Genomic DNA, 18,721 nt, shown 5'->3' with positions numbered 1-18,721 from the left:
TACAGTGTCCTTGTCTGATTGTAGCAGGGGCTAAATAAACATTCCATTAAATGAATTCAAGAATAAATGAAAGTGTAAGTGAATGGGGTTTCTCCTCCTCCACCTTTGTCTGTCCCTAGGACTTATCCCACAAACTGTGATTTTCACTTATTCTCACTTTCTGTCTCTCTCTGTCCCTGGGACAGAAGCTCCAGGAGAGGAATCGAAGTCCGAACTGCTTCACTATCACCTCCTGTGTCTGCAACTCAAGCATTTGTGTAGGGAGCACTTATCTTGTCTTAAAGACTGCCCAGCCCTGGCTGGTGTAGCTCAGTGGATTGAGCACGGGCCTGCGGACCAAACAACCATGGTTTGATTCTGTCAGGGCACATGCCTGGGTTGCAGGCCAGTTCCCAGCAGGGGACGCAGGAGAGGCAACCATACATTGATATTTCTCTCCCCTTCTCCTTCCCTTCCCCTCTAAAGATAAAATAAAATCTAAAAAAAAAAAAAAAAGACTGCCCAGTGGGAGATTTTCTTAAGTTTTACCTGATAACCCCTCCAAAGTCACCTTAAGCCCATCCTTACTGAGGTCAACTGAGCTCTTGGCACATATGTTTACTTCTGATGATTCTGGATCAGCCGGAGCACAGGGAATCACAATGCTCACAGCGTTTAGCAACTATTAGTTAGCTCTTTCTCTCCCTCCCCTTCAGTGTGCCTGCCAGCTCTGCTTCATGGACAGAGGAGAATGAGTGAGCTGTCAGGAGACCTATTTTTGGAAGCTTATTCCTTCCAAAAATAGGTATGTGACCCCCAACAAGAAAGATGGTCATCTCCTCCAATCTCTGGCTGCAGGCCCCCACAATGCACCAGAGGGGCAGCCACATGAGGGCCCACCTCTGGACAGAGTTGCTGGAACAGAGCTCTGGGCCTGAGTGATGAGCCACAGGTTGCCCAGGGCCTTTCCCCACTTTCTGGAGAGACTGAAACTGACTCACAAGTGGCACAGGCCCCAGGGTGAGGGTGGCTCTGGGAAGGCCTCCTCTGCTGCAGCCTGGGATTTCCTGGGTAACATGGGAGACCTCAGTCATGCTAACTCCAGTCCCTAAATTCCCCACTCCATGTGTTCATAGTATTAGGTATATTTTATTCTATCTTCATTTATGGAATACAAAGGCAATACTTTTGAAACTGGATATTTTAATTGAAAATAGGTCATATGGTCTGTTCAGTGGAAACTCAGACAGGCCAAGTACAATCAGCAGAACAAAAAGATCAGGCATATGTCTTTATAGTCGACCTGAGCAGATGAGCAGGACACCTAAAATGGAAAAGCAAGCTACAAAATACCTGCAGGGGGAGCCTGCTCCTGTTCTCTCAACAATGTTTTCATGTAGTACTGGTTTTTGGTGGGGCAAGTGTTACTATTTAGTAATATAAGAACAACAAAATAACAATAATGTTCAAGACATTTATTTACTAAGTCACTTTGAAGTTGATTTATGTAAGATAATCTTAACCAAAAAAAGTGTGATTTACAATGTACTTGTCACTACAAAAAGAATCTTATTTACAAGTTCTTCTAAGTAAATGTAAGTTAAAAAATTCATTATGCATTACTAATATAATGAAAATGCACTTCTTAAGAGCAGCTCAAACATCCAGTGAAATCTTAAGAGATGAACCAACATTTTTTTCACTCATACTCAGAAAATCTAATGTGCTTACTTGCTTGTTGAGTCTTTGCAAGTCTGATCTTTTCAGCTTTGGTGATTAACTACAGAGAAAGAAATCAGAAATTAGAATGTATTGTGTACCTAAAAACAAAAAGAAAACTGTGACTAGAAAAATTATACAACTATCAGCTGGAATAAAATTTTTTTCAAAAGACAGAAGACAAATGACATAGTAAGGCTTAGGTCAAACCAACAACAGAAAGAACTGTCAAGATTATGATTGTCTAAGTCGAATAGGTGTTAAACCTTTAAATTAGCTAAAACCCTCCTACACTAATGCCAGATCACTAAAATTTTTCAATTAAGAACAGCCACACCCCGTGCAGGCAATTTTTGTTACCTGCTAGGCTAGTTCAAGACCCACACCTGTTTCCTGATGCCTGTCACCCTGGGTCTGCCTGGTGACCCCCACAGACACTCCAGACAGGCTGTGTGGTCAGTAAGCACACTGGGCTTGAGGACTCCCACACTGCTGGAATGAGACAGCATGCCTCAGGCTGACTGCTACCCAAAGGTTTGCTTACAAATTTAAACATGAAAATATCCCAAATACAATCTGCTACTCAGAGTACTTGTTTGATATTTATTATACCAGAACATAAACATGAATATTTTCAAAGAAGGCATGAAATTATGTGGAATGAAGAAGACCAATAAAAATGTCTAAATAATCCAGAAACTTTCTTGATAAAAACATTTTAAATGTTTTATTTGGCTTTGGAAGAAATGCAAATCTCATCCTCATAAAAGTACAGATTCTAATGAGCCACCACTAACAGTGTCTTTTAAGTGTTTGGTGACACGTGGCTATTGGCAGGAAGTCACTTTTAGGTTACACTAAAGGCCTGTTCCTCCGTGAAGTGAGCCCAGACGTAAAAGCTGTCACACCCACATGCTCTTCTCCCAGCTCCCCAACTTCGCCCCTCGCCGTCACCCTGCCTCCAAAGCCTCTGCACTGCCTGTGGCCTCCCTGGAGAGCTGTGCCTGACTGTTCGGGCTGCTGTCTCCCTCTCCTGAGGTCCCAGAGAAACCCAGCTGATGAGCAGCGACCTGCAGAACCTTGTAAAATTTTCTGCACAACACTCCCCACCGGACCAGGCTGTCACTCACGGCTGCATCCTCAGTGAGTGCCAACCACAGTGGACACTCAGAAAAAGAACTAGCCCTGGCTGGTGTGCTTCAGTGGGTTGGGCATCGTCCTGCAAACCAAATGGTTGCCAGTTCAATTCCCCATCAGGGCATATGCCTGGGTTGCAGGCCAGGTCCCAGGTTGGGGATATACAAGAGGTAACTGATCAATGTTTCTCTTTCTTTGTCCCTCCCTCACCATCTCTACAAAAATAAATAAAATTTAAATAAATATTCACCAAATGAGCCGACAGAAAAGTCGGATGACAAGTTAACTGCGGTCTACCCTCTCCTCTAAAAAGCCTGGCAGTGACTGCCTCCTACGGCTCCTGTATTTTTCACTTCACCACACAGGAGCCGCCTGGCCGCTCTGAGGACAAGCCTGCAGGGGCAACAGGTAAGTGCGGTCCGTAGGACTCCGTGACTCCGTGACAGAACTTCTCATGGTACTTTAACCCAATTTATAAAACTCCCAGTGTTAATTTCCTGGCCTCAAATGTACAAAAATGGGTCCTGGCTGGTATGGCTCAGTGGAGTGAGCACGGCCTATGAACCAAAGGGTCACCAGTTTGATTCCCAGTCAGGGCACATGCCTAGGTTGCAGGCCAGGTCCCGGTGGGGGGCACGTGAGAGGCAACCAAACATTGATGTCTCTCCCTCTCTTTCTCCTTCCCCTCCACTCTCTCTGAAAATAAAATCTTTAGCCCTGGCTGCTGTGGCCCAGTGGATTGAGCTCAGGCTGTGAACCAAAGGGTCCCCAGTTTGATTCCCAGTCCGAGCACATGCCTGGGTTGTGGGCCAGGTCCCCAGTAGGGGGCGTGTGAGGCAACCCATTGTTGTTTGTCTTCCTCTCCTCTCTCCCTGCCCCTCTCTCTAAAAATTAACTAACCTTTAAAAAATTAAAAGAAAAATATATATATATATATATAAATAAAACCTTTTAAAAATTTACAAAAATGGGATCTTTCTGAAAAAAAAATCACTAATTTTACAAATATAAAATTTAAATAAAATTACACACCAATTAAAGTATTATTTAACAGAGTGATTTCATTTCATTTCAGTGCTGAGTTCTGGATTAATGACTTTAACACTTAAATAATCTCCAGCAGCCTTTCAATTTAACTGCTCACAGACTTGAAAGGGTGCTTAGGGAGGAAGGAGGCCTAGAGTTTGAGCAAATGTCTGCATTCAGGGAAGCAGAACAAAGACCAGTAGGAAACCTCCCACAAATCACCTTAAATTTCAATGAATGCAGGTGATGCAAAGCTGATGAAGAACACCCAATTGTTAAGTTTAAGGAAAAAGTAATTTATAAATACAAATCCAAACTAATAAACCTAGAATACAGTAAGTGCTAACCAATGAGTAAAGGATGTACATCTTTATAAGTTTACCTGACTATAATAATTTCCATTTTAAAATTTTGACAATAGTTTAGTTATTACATGCTCTGTTTTGCTCTAAGCACTTCACTACCTTTACACGCATTACAATTTGTTTTAAAATAATATACTTGACAGTTCACTAGAAACAATAATTTAATAACTCACTCATTGTCACTTAAAATAAAATTATTGAAAGAAAAGTTTGCTTTACATTATTTAATGTATCTAAACTTGTTTATATCACCTGTTGACTATTCTAGAGAAAAAGTAACAAAGCTTATCACTGATGTAGGGAACATCAAGCATAAATTTGCTCAATCTTATCTCTGAAGGCTCACATCCTTAAAAGCACACTCTAAATACGCTGTATCTTTGCCCTTAAGACAATGTTTAAAGAATCATTTACCACCCAACTGAAAACACAGCAGCCAAAAATCAGGACTGCTTTAAGATATACTGCTAATTTAAGAAAAGGAAGGAGAAATAAAAAATTCTAAATTAGATCACACACTTGTGGTAAAATAATTCTAATTTCATGTATTTCAAAAACTAGAGAATAAGAATTCCCTCTCAATTTAATGCACAGTACATACCATGTAAATGTCTGTTATGTACAGCAAAACCAAGGTTATTTTAGGAGCACACATTACTTTCAGAAGTCTGTCAAGCCTCCAAAAACACTTGAGGCTACAAACAAAACACCCACAAAAAAACCCCTAAACGAAAACAAAATGAAAGTAACTGATTACCTTCTCAGTGCCTCTTTTCTTTTCCCGAGGCTGGTTCAGTTTTGCCTGCCTGTCTACCAAGATCTTCTGCCAATACCTCTGTTCATGATCCCCTTAAAGACAAATAGTAACACTGATCACTGAACAGAAGGGCACATATGAGGAAGCATATCTGAGGCATTATGTTCTCAAAAGAACTGGAATAGTTGTCGGATTATATTTTATGCTACTTTATGTATTTAAGAGTACCCAAACAAAACAAAACTCATTTCATTAGCCAAACTCATAAAATATAATACAAGCACCCCACAACACAACTGTTAAAAAGGAAGATTCCATGAAGCTTTACCAGAAAGAATCTCGAGTTTCCAGCAGTATTTCTTTTTAATTTCCGCATGTGCATCTATCACTGCTTGTGCATCCTCAGGGGACTTGAATCTCACGTGGCATTCTGTGTCTCCTTCCAGCAAATCGACATAAACCACCTCTGAAACTGCTGCCAAGGTATCCTGCAGTAGAGGTTAGAAAGACGCAACATAAATGAAAGTTTCCTAACGATGCTCAAGTTTTTGCAATGGTTGTGTTGGACTGTTATGCCACCTGAAGCTTAAAATGAGAAATAACTATCCTACATCAAACATTTTTCCTCAAATATAGGCAAATGCTCTTAAAAATTGACATGGGCACACTTGAGAACCAATTTGACATCAACTCTAGTCATAACTTTTCTTTAATTCAACCACATCCTTAAAAATCTCACTACAATGAAAACAATGCGTAAGGACAACAGATTTGTAGAGCAGAATGAACAAAAATGTCCCTTCCACCCCCACGTCAACAAGAGGAGTGCCAAGCCTGGGTGTAGTGAGAGTAAGGAACAGAACTAAAAAAACAAAATAAAAAAACCTCACAATGGATTGTGGCAGAAGGTATGTTTCTCCTCACCTATAACTTAAGTCAAAATAACTTATGACTTAAAATACACATGACAACATTCAACTTTTTATAACTCATGCAAAAAAAAAAGTTTCAGTGAACTTACAAAAATTTTAGGTTCCTGAGTGGATCTTTAAAAACACAGCTCAAAAAACCTTACTTTTTGGTGGAGCACCTAAGCAACCTCCAAAACTAGCTACAGTCCCCCAGGACCCCCCCCCCCCCCCATCAAGGAAGTCCTCCCCCCTCCAAGGCCTGCTGTGAGGGCCAATTAACAGCATTCCTGCATTCGGAATCATCTCTTCATGGCAGGTTCTACAGTAAATACAATGTAATTATGCAGGAATGTTACACTAATTCCTCATTTGTCAAAACCAATTCATAAAGCTAAAGAAGTAACTGAAGATTCGTACCCCACCCCCCAAGGCAACGTATCCATCTCATACCCTTTACCTTTGTCTCAAAATTTCAAGCCACAACTCATTTAGATTGCTTTGATGTCTGGGGTTTTTAAAGTCTGAATTACAGACAGAACTGAGAAACAAATATTTTTCATCAAAGAATGAGAGAAGTTTAGTAGTTGATAATGAAGGGTATGTATGTAAATACCTGTGAGACTGCAACAGCCAGGGACTAAGTCTTAACGATTACCATTGTGCCTATCACAATGAGGGCACTTAATATATGTTTGCTAATTCAATTAAAGAGACAGAACAAGTATAATCGTCAATCCTTCCCATTTCTTTACCTAGTTGATAGTAGTAAATTTACACAAAAGGTTGAGTTGATAAAATCTGGCCATTCACTGGTAGTATAGCCAGGTAATTGATTTATGTAACTTATTAGAGCACCACCATTCTGGATAGTTACAAAATATGCATTACAATGTCAGCGTAATCTCTGGGCTGCAAAACCTCCTTAGAAAGACAATTAACCTGGAATCCCACTGGGCGAGTCACAAGCAGTCAGCAACCTCACAGCTCAGTTTTGTTACACACAATGTAAGTAACTATGAACTTGATTAATAGTTATTTTATGATTGATGATCACAAATGAAGAATTTGTGATTGACATAAATCTGTCAGTCATTCCAAGTAACAAACGCTGAGTAGTTTTTCTATTAAATGTTCTGCAATCTAACCAACTGCAGCAGCGTGTACATCCTCAATTTTATCCTACCCAGGTGAAACTCGACATTGCTACAATGCACTGCAAGTTGGTAATATCAACTTGAAACAGACCAAACCCCTCACCCTTATTACAAGGAGACTCTAAACTCACGAGTTAGTGACAGCAACAGAATTTTAGGAGAGGGTTTCAGAGAAAGGGTGCTGGTACATGATTACAATGACCACCTGAATGCTTATGTAAGTTAAAATGTGACTTGCATGAGGATGAAAACCAAAACATACTACAACTTAGTTGTCTTGGCTACACTGAACACCTTAACACCTTCTCAGCTAACTGGGTGACAGGCTAAGGGTAAATAAAATGCTTCACAAAAGAATGCGTCAGTAAAAAAGGAATATTCCTGTACTAGAACTACATGAGTGGGAAAAAAAAAAGATTATCAAACAGAACAGTATTTGCAATGTAAATTATGGAGAACTCTCGATGTATCTGAATATGCACAGAAAACTTTTGTAGTTTTTTTTTCAAAATACTTGACACTTTTCTGTAATTGCTTCAAATTTTTTAAACAATGAGCATGGCCTGAAAATACCAAAAAAGATTTAACATAAAATTTAAAAAGGCTTTTCCCCCTCCAAAACAAACAAAAACACCCCTGAAATTCCCAATAGGATTCATCAACAGACAAAAATACTAAATACAAGCAAAAAAAAAAAACATACACCTGTTATCTCTTTTATTCCAAAATAATTTTGACTTTTATGGGGTCAAAAAACTTTCAGGAGTTTACTGAAAGCTAAGAGCATTAATGAAAATAAACAGGATCCCGTATGCTTCAAAACCTGACACCAGCAGATAATTACAATTTTAAAATAATTTCAGACCAAGCCTAATGTTCATTAAATCTTCTAAAAATGTTGGCACCGAGTACTTTTCTAAAACTTATCTCTCTGAAAACAAAAAGAAGTCCCCTAAAATGGGACACTGGGAAAGCATTCCAGCACACCCATTCCTCCAGTTAAGAACAGCCTGGGCTCCTCGCCCACTGTCCTACAGCCACCATCGTTGGGGCGCCCATCAACACAGAGAAACTGCAACTTCCCTACAGAAGGACGCTTGTGCTCACAGCAAATGTGACCCGGCCAGGAATTTGGTCTTTGATTCTGCTTCAAGTAGAATTTAAGAGTCACTGTGGACTCAAACCCCACAAGCACCAGAGGAACAAATTCTACTGCAAGTGTTTTCCATATTCCAAACAAATGCTCACAGGGGAGCCAAGAACCCTGGGACTCTGGACCTTACCCTGACTTGCTTCCTGCCAGGCAGAGGCTCAGTGCTAATGACCTTCACAATCACCCCGCTCACAAACTGCGGCCCAGCAGCAGGGACCTTCGGCCCAGCAGCAGGGACCTTCGGGGAACAGCACTCCTCATTTGCCGCTGATTGAGTAGAAAAAGACCAGAAATAACTTACACTTAATCATTTCACACTTAGGATGTCTCTTTAGAATAACATCACCATTTCTTTTGGCTGCTTTAAATAATTAATTTACTTAATTTAAAACTTATTGATATAATTAACTTATGTTGTAAATGTCACTGGGGTTCAGAACAAGCCCCCTGACAAAGTCACACAGCTTATTGTTGATACCATGAAATGAAATACAAAAACTTTTATAACTGTAAATTCAAACTGTTACTTTTAGAAGAACACTTGTAAATTCTTCCAAAAAAAAAAAAAAAAAGAAAAGAAATGCACCCTCCCCCTGAACCAAATAACAAGAAGTACTTAACAGAGAAATAAACAGGCATGGAATAATATAGAATATTCAATATAATAATTCAGATGTGAACATTTAAAATATATCTTAATATTAAAGATTTCACAAGAATCTTGTTTTGATTCATTTCTGCCTGTGGTTAATACTATGGAATGAAATTACAAGTGATAAATGATCATGTCTGTCAATACAAACTAAACTCATAAACTAGGCACTTGTTATTAAGTCTGACTTAGGAAACTAGGGAAAATTCAAACAGCTGATTAGAAAAGATGCTGCTTTAAAAGAGCCCTTCTTCACATGTTCTGATGTCAATAAGTCACAGATCTGGACAACTTGCCAATCAATAATTTTTCTAATGACTATTGTATACTTAAGTTTTTAAAAGTTAAAGTTTATCCTATAACTCAGAAATTGTACTTAAGTATATAAGTATAACATATATGTTACAAAAACTATCATATTGTTTACATTTTTCTTTTTTTTCTCCATGGTCGATTTCCATTCCTGACTCCAATTTTATTTGGGATATTGTTTTTTTCAAAGAAGCCATACTGGCTTTTTGCAGTGCCAAATATTCTTTTTTCAAATCCATCCATTCAGTCCTATAATGAAAAAAATGTACATTAGAAATAACGAATAATTAAATATATACACTCACTTAAAATACTCAAATTATTTCCACAGCTCTAAATCTAAATCTATCCAGCAAGCAAGCATAGGGAAGTTGCCTTCTTGCCCCAACATTTAGATTAAATATTTTTTATTTGTCAATTCAAGTCTTGAACATACTTCAATTTTAAACTTTTGGAAATAAAAGTTTTAAATTAATTAACTGGTAACATGTACTAGAACAGTCATCTCTGCGGGGGGAAAAAACTGGAGAATGAAATTTAAAGATTACTTATTAAAGTGCTTCCAATTTCAGAGATAACATTCCTTAGTATTTACTAGAAGGAAAAGGAATTCCTAAGGAAAAAATACCCCCTGGAAGCAACTTATTTATATGCGTTTAACATGTAGATGCTTCTTCCAGCAGCTTGAGCCCCTCCAGACAGAAAAACAATGGCCCTCTGGGCTCCTCTGAGCCCTTATTGTTAACCCTAATCTCTGCCATCAAACAAGCAGATAGGAGAGGTTTTTAAAAAGGAGAAGATCTTGTGGTAATGGTTTTAGCTGTTAACATTGACATCTGTATACTTCAAATAAAAAAAAAAAAGTTCCAGACCCACCCAGGATCATCCCATCCCAGAGAGCTGAGACATTAGAATATCAAAAGGCTCTTAACGATTCTCAAAGATAAAAAGGCAAAAGGAATTCAGAGTTAAGGATCCTATAAATACAGGAGCCTGAAGCCCTTGCCTTTTAACCTTCCTGTCCAGGACGAGAGTTTGTGGAGGTCCTAGTCCAGGAAGGTTGAAAGCTGTCTTCCAGAAGGTATGCCTGTTGCTCTCTCCTCCCTGACTCTCGCCCTCGAGTCCAGGGGCTCCCTTTGACTTTAACATGGAAGTGCTTTCTGTGACTGAAGTAGTAAGTGCTTCCATGTTTTAGTAGAAGTGAGTCCCAGTTACTGCTCTGGATGCAGCATGGGAACCTGCCCATTTCCAGAGGCCACGGGGACCCCCTTTGCTCTAACATGGGAGTGCCTGCTGTGTGAAACAAAAGTAAGTGCTTCCATGTTTCAGTGGAGGTGTCTCCACACCCACACTTTTGGACCCAATTTTATCTTGTGAACTTACTTTACAGGTTAAAGGAAGATCAAAACTGCAACAAGATTTTTCAAGACTAGGCTCCCCACCACTTAAACGTGGATGTACTTGCTTTGGAACTAAACAAGTAAGTGCTTCCATGTTTTAGTGATGGTAAGTCTTGCTTTGCATTTTCTCAACCCCGACCTGCCGTCTGTGGTGTATTTCAGTGAAGCAGCATAAGTCTGTTAGGAACACCCACCACTTTAACATGGAGGCATTTGCTTGGCAGATAAAAATAAGTGCTTCCATGTTTTAGTGTGGTTGTTGCTTTTTAACCCTCCGTTGTGTCCTGCTGTGAGCAGACCTGGGCTGAGGCCAGCACTGTTGCTAATATGCAACTCTGTTACCACAAACTGGAATTGCACTTTAGCAATGGTGATGGCCTGGGCTGACTGCCGACCGTGCCTCTCACTTACTTGGATAGTACACGCAGGGGAATAACCTCTTCTCCCATTCTGTGCCTCTCCTTGTGTTTTTTCTTATGCTTCCTTTTTGCTTTTAAGAGTAATCCCTCTTTTACATCTCCTGTCTCCTTCTCCTCTTCAGTGGAGACTTCTAAATCTTTACAAAATAAACACAGGGAAATTGAGACAACTGTAATAGAAAGCTAAAGACCAGGATCAAGAAAACTTGATGTGTTGAGTCTTATCCTTAAAGTTATAAAAGAAAGTCACACCTCTGTTTTCTTTGGACACTTCTGAGGTTTTTTCCAGGTTGTCTTTCTGGTCCGTTTTCTTGACTTTGGATTTGGGAGTTGGGCAGCCTGCGTCCTCGGAGCTACTTCGTTTCCTCTTCCCTGTTGGGACCAAAGGTAAGCCAGTCCCTTCAGCTTTAACCCGTTTTTTTTTCTTCTTTGAGGGTGGCTTTTGGGGTTCAATACTCTCCCCTTCGGAGCCCTCCGACGTGGTCCTGGGTCTCTTCCCTTTGCCGGCACTGCTCGTCTTCCCTGTGCCTGTGTTTGTTGCCTCTTTGCTCTGTGCACTGTCTTCCTTCTTGACCCTGCCTTTCTTCTTCTTCTTTTTCTTCTTTTCCTCTGTAACAACACCAACACTTAGTGTTTACTACTGCAACTACCTCCACTTAAATATTTCTAGTTAAATGTCTTAACTCACCAGCTACTCCAAGAGCAGGAATGGGCTTATTTTTCACTGTTTTGGGGAATATCCCAGGTTTCCTTGGCGCTTCTTCTGGTGGGTTGTTAAGAAACTGAAATAAAACCAACAAAATTTTGCTGCCATTTCAACACTTGCTAATTTTCTTTGCTTATTTTCTTTTTAGATTCTGGACCTACCTCAATAGCTTTTGCTGCTTGTTCTTTTGTCTCAAATTCCACAAATGCAAACCCCTTTGGATCTCCAGTAGACTTGTAGTGTGGTATACTTATGTAAACCACATTGCCACATTTCCCAAACACTCTTTCAATCCAGCTGTGGTTAACATTTTTGGGAAGTAACTCCTAAGATAAATTAGAAGCAAGGATTCTTAACTTGATCAGTGAACTTTTTACCTGTGTGTTGAAATGTTCTGTGCTGCTTGGCAGTTGTGAGCTCCTGGAGAAAGAAAGGCTTATCTTACCACATACACAGTCCGCTCATCCTCATCCTGGGGCCTCTCGCCCAAAGGCTTCTTTCTCCTCACCCTGGTGCCTTCCAAGTCCAGCTGTGAAGGCATGCACAATGTTAATAATAATCTAATAGAATTATGTGAGATACATATTGTGATATAAAAACAATTCTTACCTCTACAACTGCTGAACTTTTCAGTGCTCTGGCTATTAATTTTTCATCCGTGGTCAATTTTTTCATTTTGTTAAATGACACCAACAGGGATATGTCAACATCTAATGAAAATGTAAAAGTGTACATAGTTTCAATTTCTTGCAGTGATAGCTAGAAATCTTACCATTTCCCACCTTTTAAAGTTAATAAAAGGTTTTAGAATTTATTATAAAACTGCTTTGTCCTGAACTTCACTCCTAAGCACCGGGGACATGTCTCTAATGGCTGTCCATTTATATCTGAAAAATACACATGGTAAATGAAATTTTTAAAATTTGTCTTTGGGGAGGATTTTGGGATAACTGCTTTGGTCTAAAGTTTAGACCTCTATTAAGCTCTTATTCATGAGCTACAGTATTTCTTAAAGTTGAAGTTAATATCTGTACATGTCCTCAACTAAGTATACATAATATACTGTAACGTAACAGCAATTATAGTACATAGTAATAAAATTACATACTAATTCAGAAGTAAATAAGTCAATGGCAACACCCATGAAATTGGGCTCTTAGGTAACTTTTCCTTATTGAGGCAAACTTACATCCATCCCTAGATTTTTCTATCTGCTCTCGAAGAAATCTATCCTTGTGAAGATTAGCATCTCCAAACCAGAAGTCCACTTGCTTAGTGATGTCTGCAAGCACCTGTTTAACTCGGGACCGCTTCTTTTTCTCTACCTCTTTTTTTTCTGTACTTTCCTCTTCCATTGCCTTTTCTTGGTTTCCTCTCTCTGTTTCCATTCCTATGAATTAAGAGGTTAAATGTAAGTGGTTGGAGTGGAGAATTTAGATCAGTCCTTAATTGTCTGAAGGGAGAGTAATCGGCCTGTGCTCCTTTAACCAGACTGCCCTAGTATATAAATCCTGTACCACTGAGCTACACTTGAAGTCTTAGGTCAAAGTGTAACATTGAGGAACTCAGACATTTCATCCCCACAGATCTCAAAAAGTTGTATTTTTATGTACAGCTTCTAATAACTCTTGATGCTGAATTTTTTATAAAAAATATTTATTTTAGAGAGATGGGGAAGGGAGGGAGAAAGGGAGTGAAACGTCAATGTCTGGTTGCCTCTAGCACACCCCACACTGGGAATATGGCCTGCAACCCAGGCGTGTGCCCTGACTGGGAATCGAACCTGTGATGCTTTGGTTTGATGCTGAATTTTTATAGAATGTTAATTTCAGCAGAATTTGACAGGTCAGCTGTAGAATCACCTGTCACAGGTCACCATCCTAGCCCAGCATTGATTTCTTGGGCACCAATTCCCATCCCCCTCCTGTCAAGCTGTTCTGACTGGCTCCTTAGCTCTCTGAACCTCTGAAACATCTGTGGGTAACATGGCTGCTCCCTCACTTGCTGAAGTCTTTTCTGTACCTTTCTAGGCGCAGAAAGAATGAAATCAGTGGGTTGTGTATTTACTGATACACCCATTCCCAGTCCCTGGCACACAGGGGTTAGTCAAACATTTGTGGAATGAATTTTGTCATTTTAATTAAACCACGAGCGGTACATACACAAAAAGAATACCCGAGCAGAGCAAAGTCTTAACATTGGGCCTGGGCTGATGCAAGCCTGCCTGAGGAAAGGTCCAGTCTCACGATGGTCTTGGAAACAGGAGGGTTCAGGCACACGGGGGGAGTTGGATCTGCCTCTGGCCCCTATCAGCTGGTATGCCGGCCTTGGGCCCACTTGACCAGACAACCTAACAGACTGGAGGGCAAAGGGAGATGAAACTTTCCCATACCGGGGTGTCCATCTCTGTGGGAAGCTGCACATGTCTGTGGCAGGTAAGGGGCAGCAGATCTCAGTTAAGTGCTGGATCTGGGCAAGTGCTAGGGCAGGCCTCCAGAGGACAGGAAAATGCTGTCCCTACTTACTCCACCTGCTGCCTTCCGTATCCTCCTGTAAAGCTCAGTACACAGCACTGGATGAAGCCTACTCAGTGAGACTCTCACTGAGAACCTGTCTCTGCAGCAGATGCTGCGCTCAGTGGCAGAGGGCACAAAGCCCCCTTCAAATCTCCAGTCAGCAAGAGGACCCTTAGAACAAGCGTCAGCTGATCAGCCCAGTGTGCATTTTTAAAACAGACATGTAAGGAAGTATTTAAATGTTGCCACATAACACATAGAATGGAGCTACAGGTCAGAAGTAGTCTCAGAAAACAATCTGGTGTCTTCAGGGCAGCAGCCACACCCTTCTCCTGATACTCTCACCTGAGCCCAACCCTCCCACGGCTCTGGTGAGGCTGAAGACCAGCAGCAGTTTCACCCTCTGACCTCTCAGCAGCATCTGAGGTGAGAACTTCCCGAAAAACACGTTCTTCATGGGGCTCCAGACTTTTCCTCCCAACCTCCTTTTCTGGACCCCTGCCCCCAACCTGCTCTGCCTGCTCCACTCTGATGCTGCCTAGCCTTGGTCCTGGGCTGTCTTCAGACCCACACACATCCTTTCAGAAGTTTACGGTTTAAGCCACTGGGCTCTAGGCTGATGGTTCACAAATCTCAATTCTCCAGCCCTGACTTCTCCCCTTAGCTCCCCATTCCAATATTCAGCCACCTATGTGACATCTCTACTTGTTTATCTGAAGTATATTTAATTTAAAGTGGGAAAATTTAAACTCCCAAATTTTAACAAACTTGTTTTGCCTAGCTTTCCACACCTCAGAAAATACCAATTACAGAACTGCAAGAGAGGGCGAACGCTCGAGTCGTCCCATTCTTCTCACTCCCCGCCTCCCCCCCCCAACCCGGGGCCATCATCAGCATCACAAGCACCTGGTCCGAGGCAGCACCGCCTCTGCGGGGTCTTCACACTTCAGCCAGCTTCTGCTGACCTTCCGCCAGCGTCCAGTCACCAGACAACAAATACCTAAGTATGTAAATGAGATCCGGTCACCCTCTTGCACAAAATCCTCCGAAGATTTCTTACCGTACTCAGAGTTAAGTCCCAAGTCCTCCTCCCCTGGCCTGGGGATGCCTCACTGACCCTGCTCAGTCCTTGACAGCAGCTCACTGCAACCAGGACCCACCACCTTTCTGTCCCCTCAGCAGGCGAAGGCCCTTCTCACCTCAGAGCCTTTCCATCCTTAGCCATTACTTACTACTTCATTCGGGTCCCTGCAAGGGTCCCTTGCTCAGAGGCTTTCTCTCCGACTAGAACTAAGCTGTTCGCTCCCTGCTAACCACACCCCACACACCCCCAGCCCCCACTCTCACTCTGTCTCCTCTTAGCACCACCTGGAATTAGGGTTTTGTCTGTCTGCCCACAGAATGTAGGCACCGTGAGGGCAGGGACTGCAGCTTGGTCACAAACTCTACATCTGTTGAATAATTGACTAATGTAGTTTAAAGAGTCTTATGAACTGTGAAGTGTTAAGCATTTCAAGTTCTTTTGTAAGGGGGTGGGATTATAAATAAAATTCAAATGTGTACTATGATTAGCAGTATAACAGGATCCACTACTAACTTTCCTTTCTGAAAAAAAAAAACAAAAACCTAGAAATTATAGAGGGCAGATTACCAGCTCTCCAATCCTCTGCTGGTCAAAGTCACCATTTGAAGATACAGCAACAGCGGCACACGAGCCACAATTCTCCAGGAGACCAAAGTTTCCCATCATCCTTATATCAGCCCAGAGAATTTCCTTCACTGCTTCTCTTAAGAATTACTTTTGTGGCTCAGAGAATTAAGTCAGAAACTCTCGCCCAGGTTCAAAATACACACCTGCAGTTTTGATTTAAAAACTATTCTCTGTAGGTAAACAGAATATACCTTGATTTTAGAGGAAGTTACGGATTAAACAGAAGGCATCAAGACCTGGTACAATTCAGCTTCTCTGCACAATGGCTGAGGACAGGAAGCTGCCCAGTCGGCCTTCTCACTGTCCAGTGATAACACACAGCTGTGTAGCCACCTCATCATTCCAGATGACTGTCTTTCCCACCCTGGCTTGTTCTTCGTACCATTCTCATCTTATTTAAGGATCCATATTCCCCTGAACTAATCGACCAAGCTATTTACTTAGCTGTGGGGATTTTTACCAAGTTACCTCATCTCTCTGTGGGGGCTTTACATAATGTGGATAAAAATCATATGTACACAATAGGATTTTGTGAAGATTAATCAAAATAATGTACAGAAAACCCTTGAAATGGCTACTATGTAGCACACACATGTAACCATTATCATTTACTGTTTACCAAATCTGTCCCCAAATCCTAGCAATTCGATGTCCAGAAAGGCTCTTATCTCCATCTGGTGTTCTCCACAACCACTGTCACTATAACATGCGGACAGTCTATAAACAGTCCTAACAGTCCTCCACTCTTCACAGAAGCTGTGTAACTAAAACACATCTGATTTTGTGACTGATGCTAAAACTCATTAGAATTTTCTTAGCACCATCATGTAACAGAGTATGTATTTTTCAAAAACTTAAATGAACCAGTAACATCTAACTAGCTTCTAAAGAGAAGTTTTAAACAAAGGATAAGTTACTGTGTAACAACCAGTTTGCACACATTGTTTTAAATCCTCACAACCCCAGGAGGTGCTTTTTTCCAATTTCTTTTTACAGAGGCTCAATGGTTCAGTGACATGGACAAAGCTCAGTGAGCTCAGGTAACGCGACCCCAGTTGCCCCCTGTCCCCAGGCATCCATTCTGTGTTGACTCAGGACCTCTTAACCTGAGTACATGGAATTTGAAGTGGGTGTCAGAAATTCTTGTGAAGCTCATGAAATTGTTAAATGATAAATTTCAACGGAAAGGTAAAATTATGAGTCTTGTACAAAAAGATTTTTCAGTTATTAATCAGGGAAATAGTACTTTTAAAAACCAAAGGCAAATTAAAAAATCACACACACACATATTGGGTTGGCCAAAAAGTCCATAGCATTTTTTCTGTAAGATGGCCCTAATAGTGATTAGACATCTTTAACGTCATTCAAAACAATTTTGTTAGATTGTATTGTGACACTCATATCGGTGTGCATTAAAAAAACTTTTCAAAATTGAATTTTTGTGCAGCCATTTTAAAACTGAAGATCGAAGAAAATACACATTTTGGGCATATTATGCTTTATTTCAAGACAGATCGAAACACAAGAAAGTGATTCCTGCAGTGTATGGAGAAGGTGCTATGTGACTGACCACACGTGTCAGAAGTGGTCTGTGAAGTTTCCTGGTACTGCTGACATTTTGGCCAGATAATCCTTTGCTGTGGGACCATCTCACGCATTGGAAGGTGTTTAGCAGCACCTCTGCCCTCTGCCCACTGGAAGCCAATAGTGGGAGAGAGCCGACAGACTCAATTATCCACCTCAATAACGTTATTGGTGAAAGCGAAAAACGTGTATTTTTTGGAAAAAACCTAACAGGCTTTTTGGCTAACCCAATATAAGCATTGAGGAAGACTGAAATAAATTGGTTAATAGATGCAAAACTGGTCAGGGCAACAATTGCACGATGTATGAGCTGCAAGACCAATTTCCACTGTTACGGTTCTCTGCCAGTTACCCAGCTGCAAAGCAGCCCGCTGACTGCGAAGGACACCGAGAAAAGGAAGAATGCTAGACAAGACACCCAGTAGTTCCCCTTCTCCGCCACTTCGAAAGCTCACAATCTCTCCTGGCAAGCTACATGCACGTGTTTTGACACTTGCACGCATTTCCCCGGGAAAGCCTGTGCATGGTTTCTAAGGAACACAGTGCGTCCAAAGGGCTGACAGCAGTGGCGCTGGCGTAGCCGACTGGCCTCAGCCCTGGGTTCCGGCCTCGCCGCCGCCACCCCCACCCTACCCCGCACTCAGCACACGGGGTTTGGTCCCTTACGCAAGGGCTCAAGTCCTGACAAAGAAAGTGACTTAGAGGGAAGATTCAGGACCTCATTTCCGATCTCCTTGGGCCACCAAAGCTGAAACCTGTGACACGGCCCATCTTCCCCTGACTCCCGCCCTGGCCACTGGGTCCAAGGCAGCGACGCTGCAGCCCGCCTCCGCCCACCAGCCCCGCGCGTGCGCACTGACGAGGCCGGGGGGGCGTGGCGGGGAGACAGACAACGGGACGCACTGACCTGTATCCCCACCTGAGCCGCTTCAGGCCCAGTGGGAACTTACTCTGTTCAGATCTCAAAATACAGGCCAGTGAAGAGTCCTGGAGCCCTTTCCGTCTCCCGAGTCTCACAGCTGCGGTTGCGACCGCGTCATAGGATCCGCGACACCTCAGAACGCGACACGGTCCCCCGGACGCTTCAGAAAGACGCTCAGAAGCGTAGTGCCGTCACTACGTCCCAGGCGTGCAGCTCAGGGGCGGGGCGTCCGAGCTTGAGGCTAAGTTTGATTGGTGGATGGAGACGGCTGCGCAGTCAGAGCGTTGGGTCGGCTCCG

At 41.8% G+C, this 18,721-nt stretch overlaps 1 protein-coding gene across 5 annotated transcripts; it reads right to left on the bottom strand.

Annotated features, from left to right (window-relative positions):
- Positions 1-1,162: 1,162 nt before the first annotated feature.
- LARP7 (La ribonucleoprotein 7, transcriptional regulator) lies at positions 1,163-18,610 on the bottom strand. Of its 5 annotated transcripts, XM_037129972.2 has the most exons (15): positions 18,452-18,610; positions 15,113-15,206; positions 12,880-13,080; positions 12,300-12,400; positions 12,136-12,219; positions 11,852-12,016; positions 11,673-11,766; positions 11,237-11,593; positions 10,977-11,121; positions 9,281-9,414; positions 8,332-8,468; positions 5,312-5,471; positions 4,984-5,075; positions 1,711-1,759; positions 1,163-1,303 (listed from the first exon to the last, which is right to left on the bottom strand). In XM_037129972.2, the coding sequence occupies exons 3-15, from the start codon at positions 13,076-13,078 to the stop codon at positions 1,272-1,274; spliced, it is 1,749 nt and encodes a 582-aa protein (XP_036985867.2). In that variant the 5' UTR covers positions 13,079-13,080; positions 15,113-15,206; positions 18,452-18,610; the 3' UTR covers positions 1,163-1,271. The 5 variants fall into 5 exon arrangements, with proteins under 5 accessions (XP_036985867.2, XP_053514112.1, XP_036985865.2 ...); XM_053658137.1 differs by lacking the exon at positions 1,163-1,303 and having other exon boundaries at positions 1,310-1,759; positions 18,409-18,610; XM_037129970.2 differs by lacking the exon at positions 1,163-1,303 and having other exon boundaries at positions 1,310-1,759.
- Positions 18,611-18,721: the final 111 nt, after the last annotated feature.

Source organism: Artibeus jamaicensis, unplaced genomic scaffold (assembly GCF_021234435.1).
Source record: "Artibeus jamaicensis isolate MK-2021 breed Jamaican fruit bat unplaced genomic scaffold, CSHL_Jam_final scaffold_537, whole genome shotgun sequence".
In the NCBI taxonomy this organism is placed as follows: Eukaryota; Metazoa; Chordata; class Mammalia; order Chiroptera; family Phyllostomidae; genus Artibeus; species Artibeus jamaicensis.
The sequence above is the reverse complement of the archived record's forward strand: the minus strand, read 5'-3'. Positions and strand labels throughout refer to the sequence as shown.

Coding starts and splice junctions, on each gene's coding strand:
- LARP7 (XM_037129972.2), bottom strand. CDS start 13,078: ATGGAAACAGAGAGAGGAAACCAAGAAAAGGCAATGGAAGAGGAAAGT. Junction 12,220..12,299: donor AAAGTTCAGCAGTTGTAGAG/GTAAGAATTGTT, acceptor ATGCCTTCACAG/CTGGACTTGGAAGGCACCAG. Junction 11,122..11,236: donor AGTGTCCAAAGAAAACAGAG/GTGTGACTTTCT, acceptor TATTTTGTAAAG/ATTTAGAAGTCTCCACTGAA.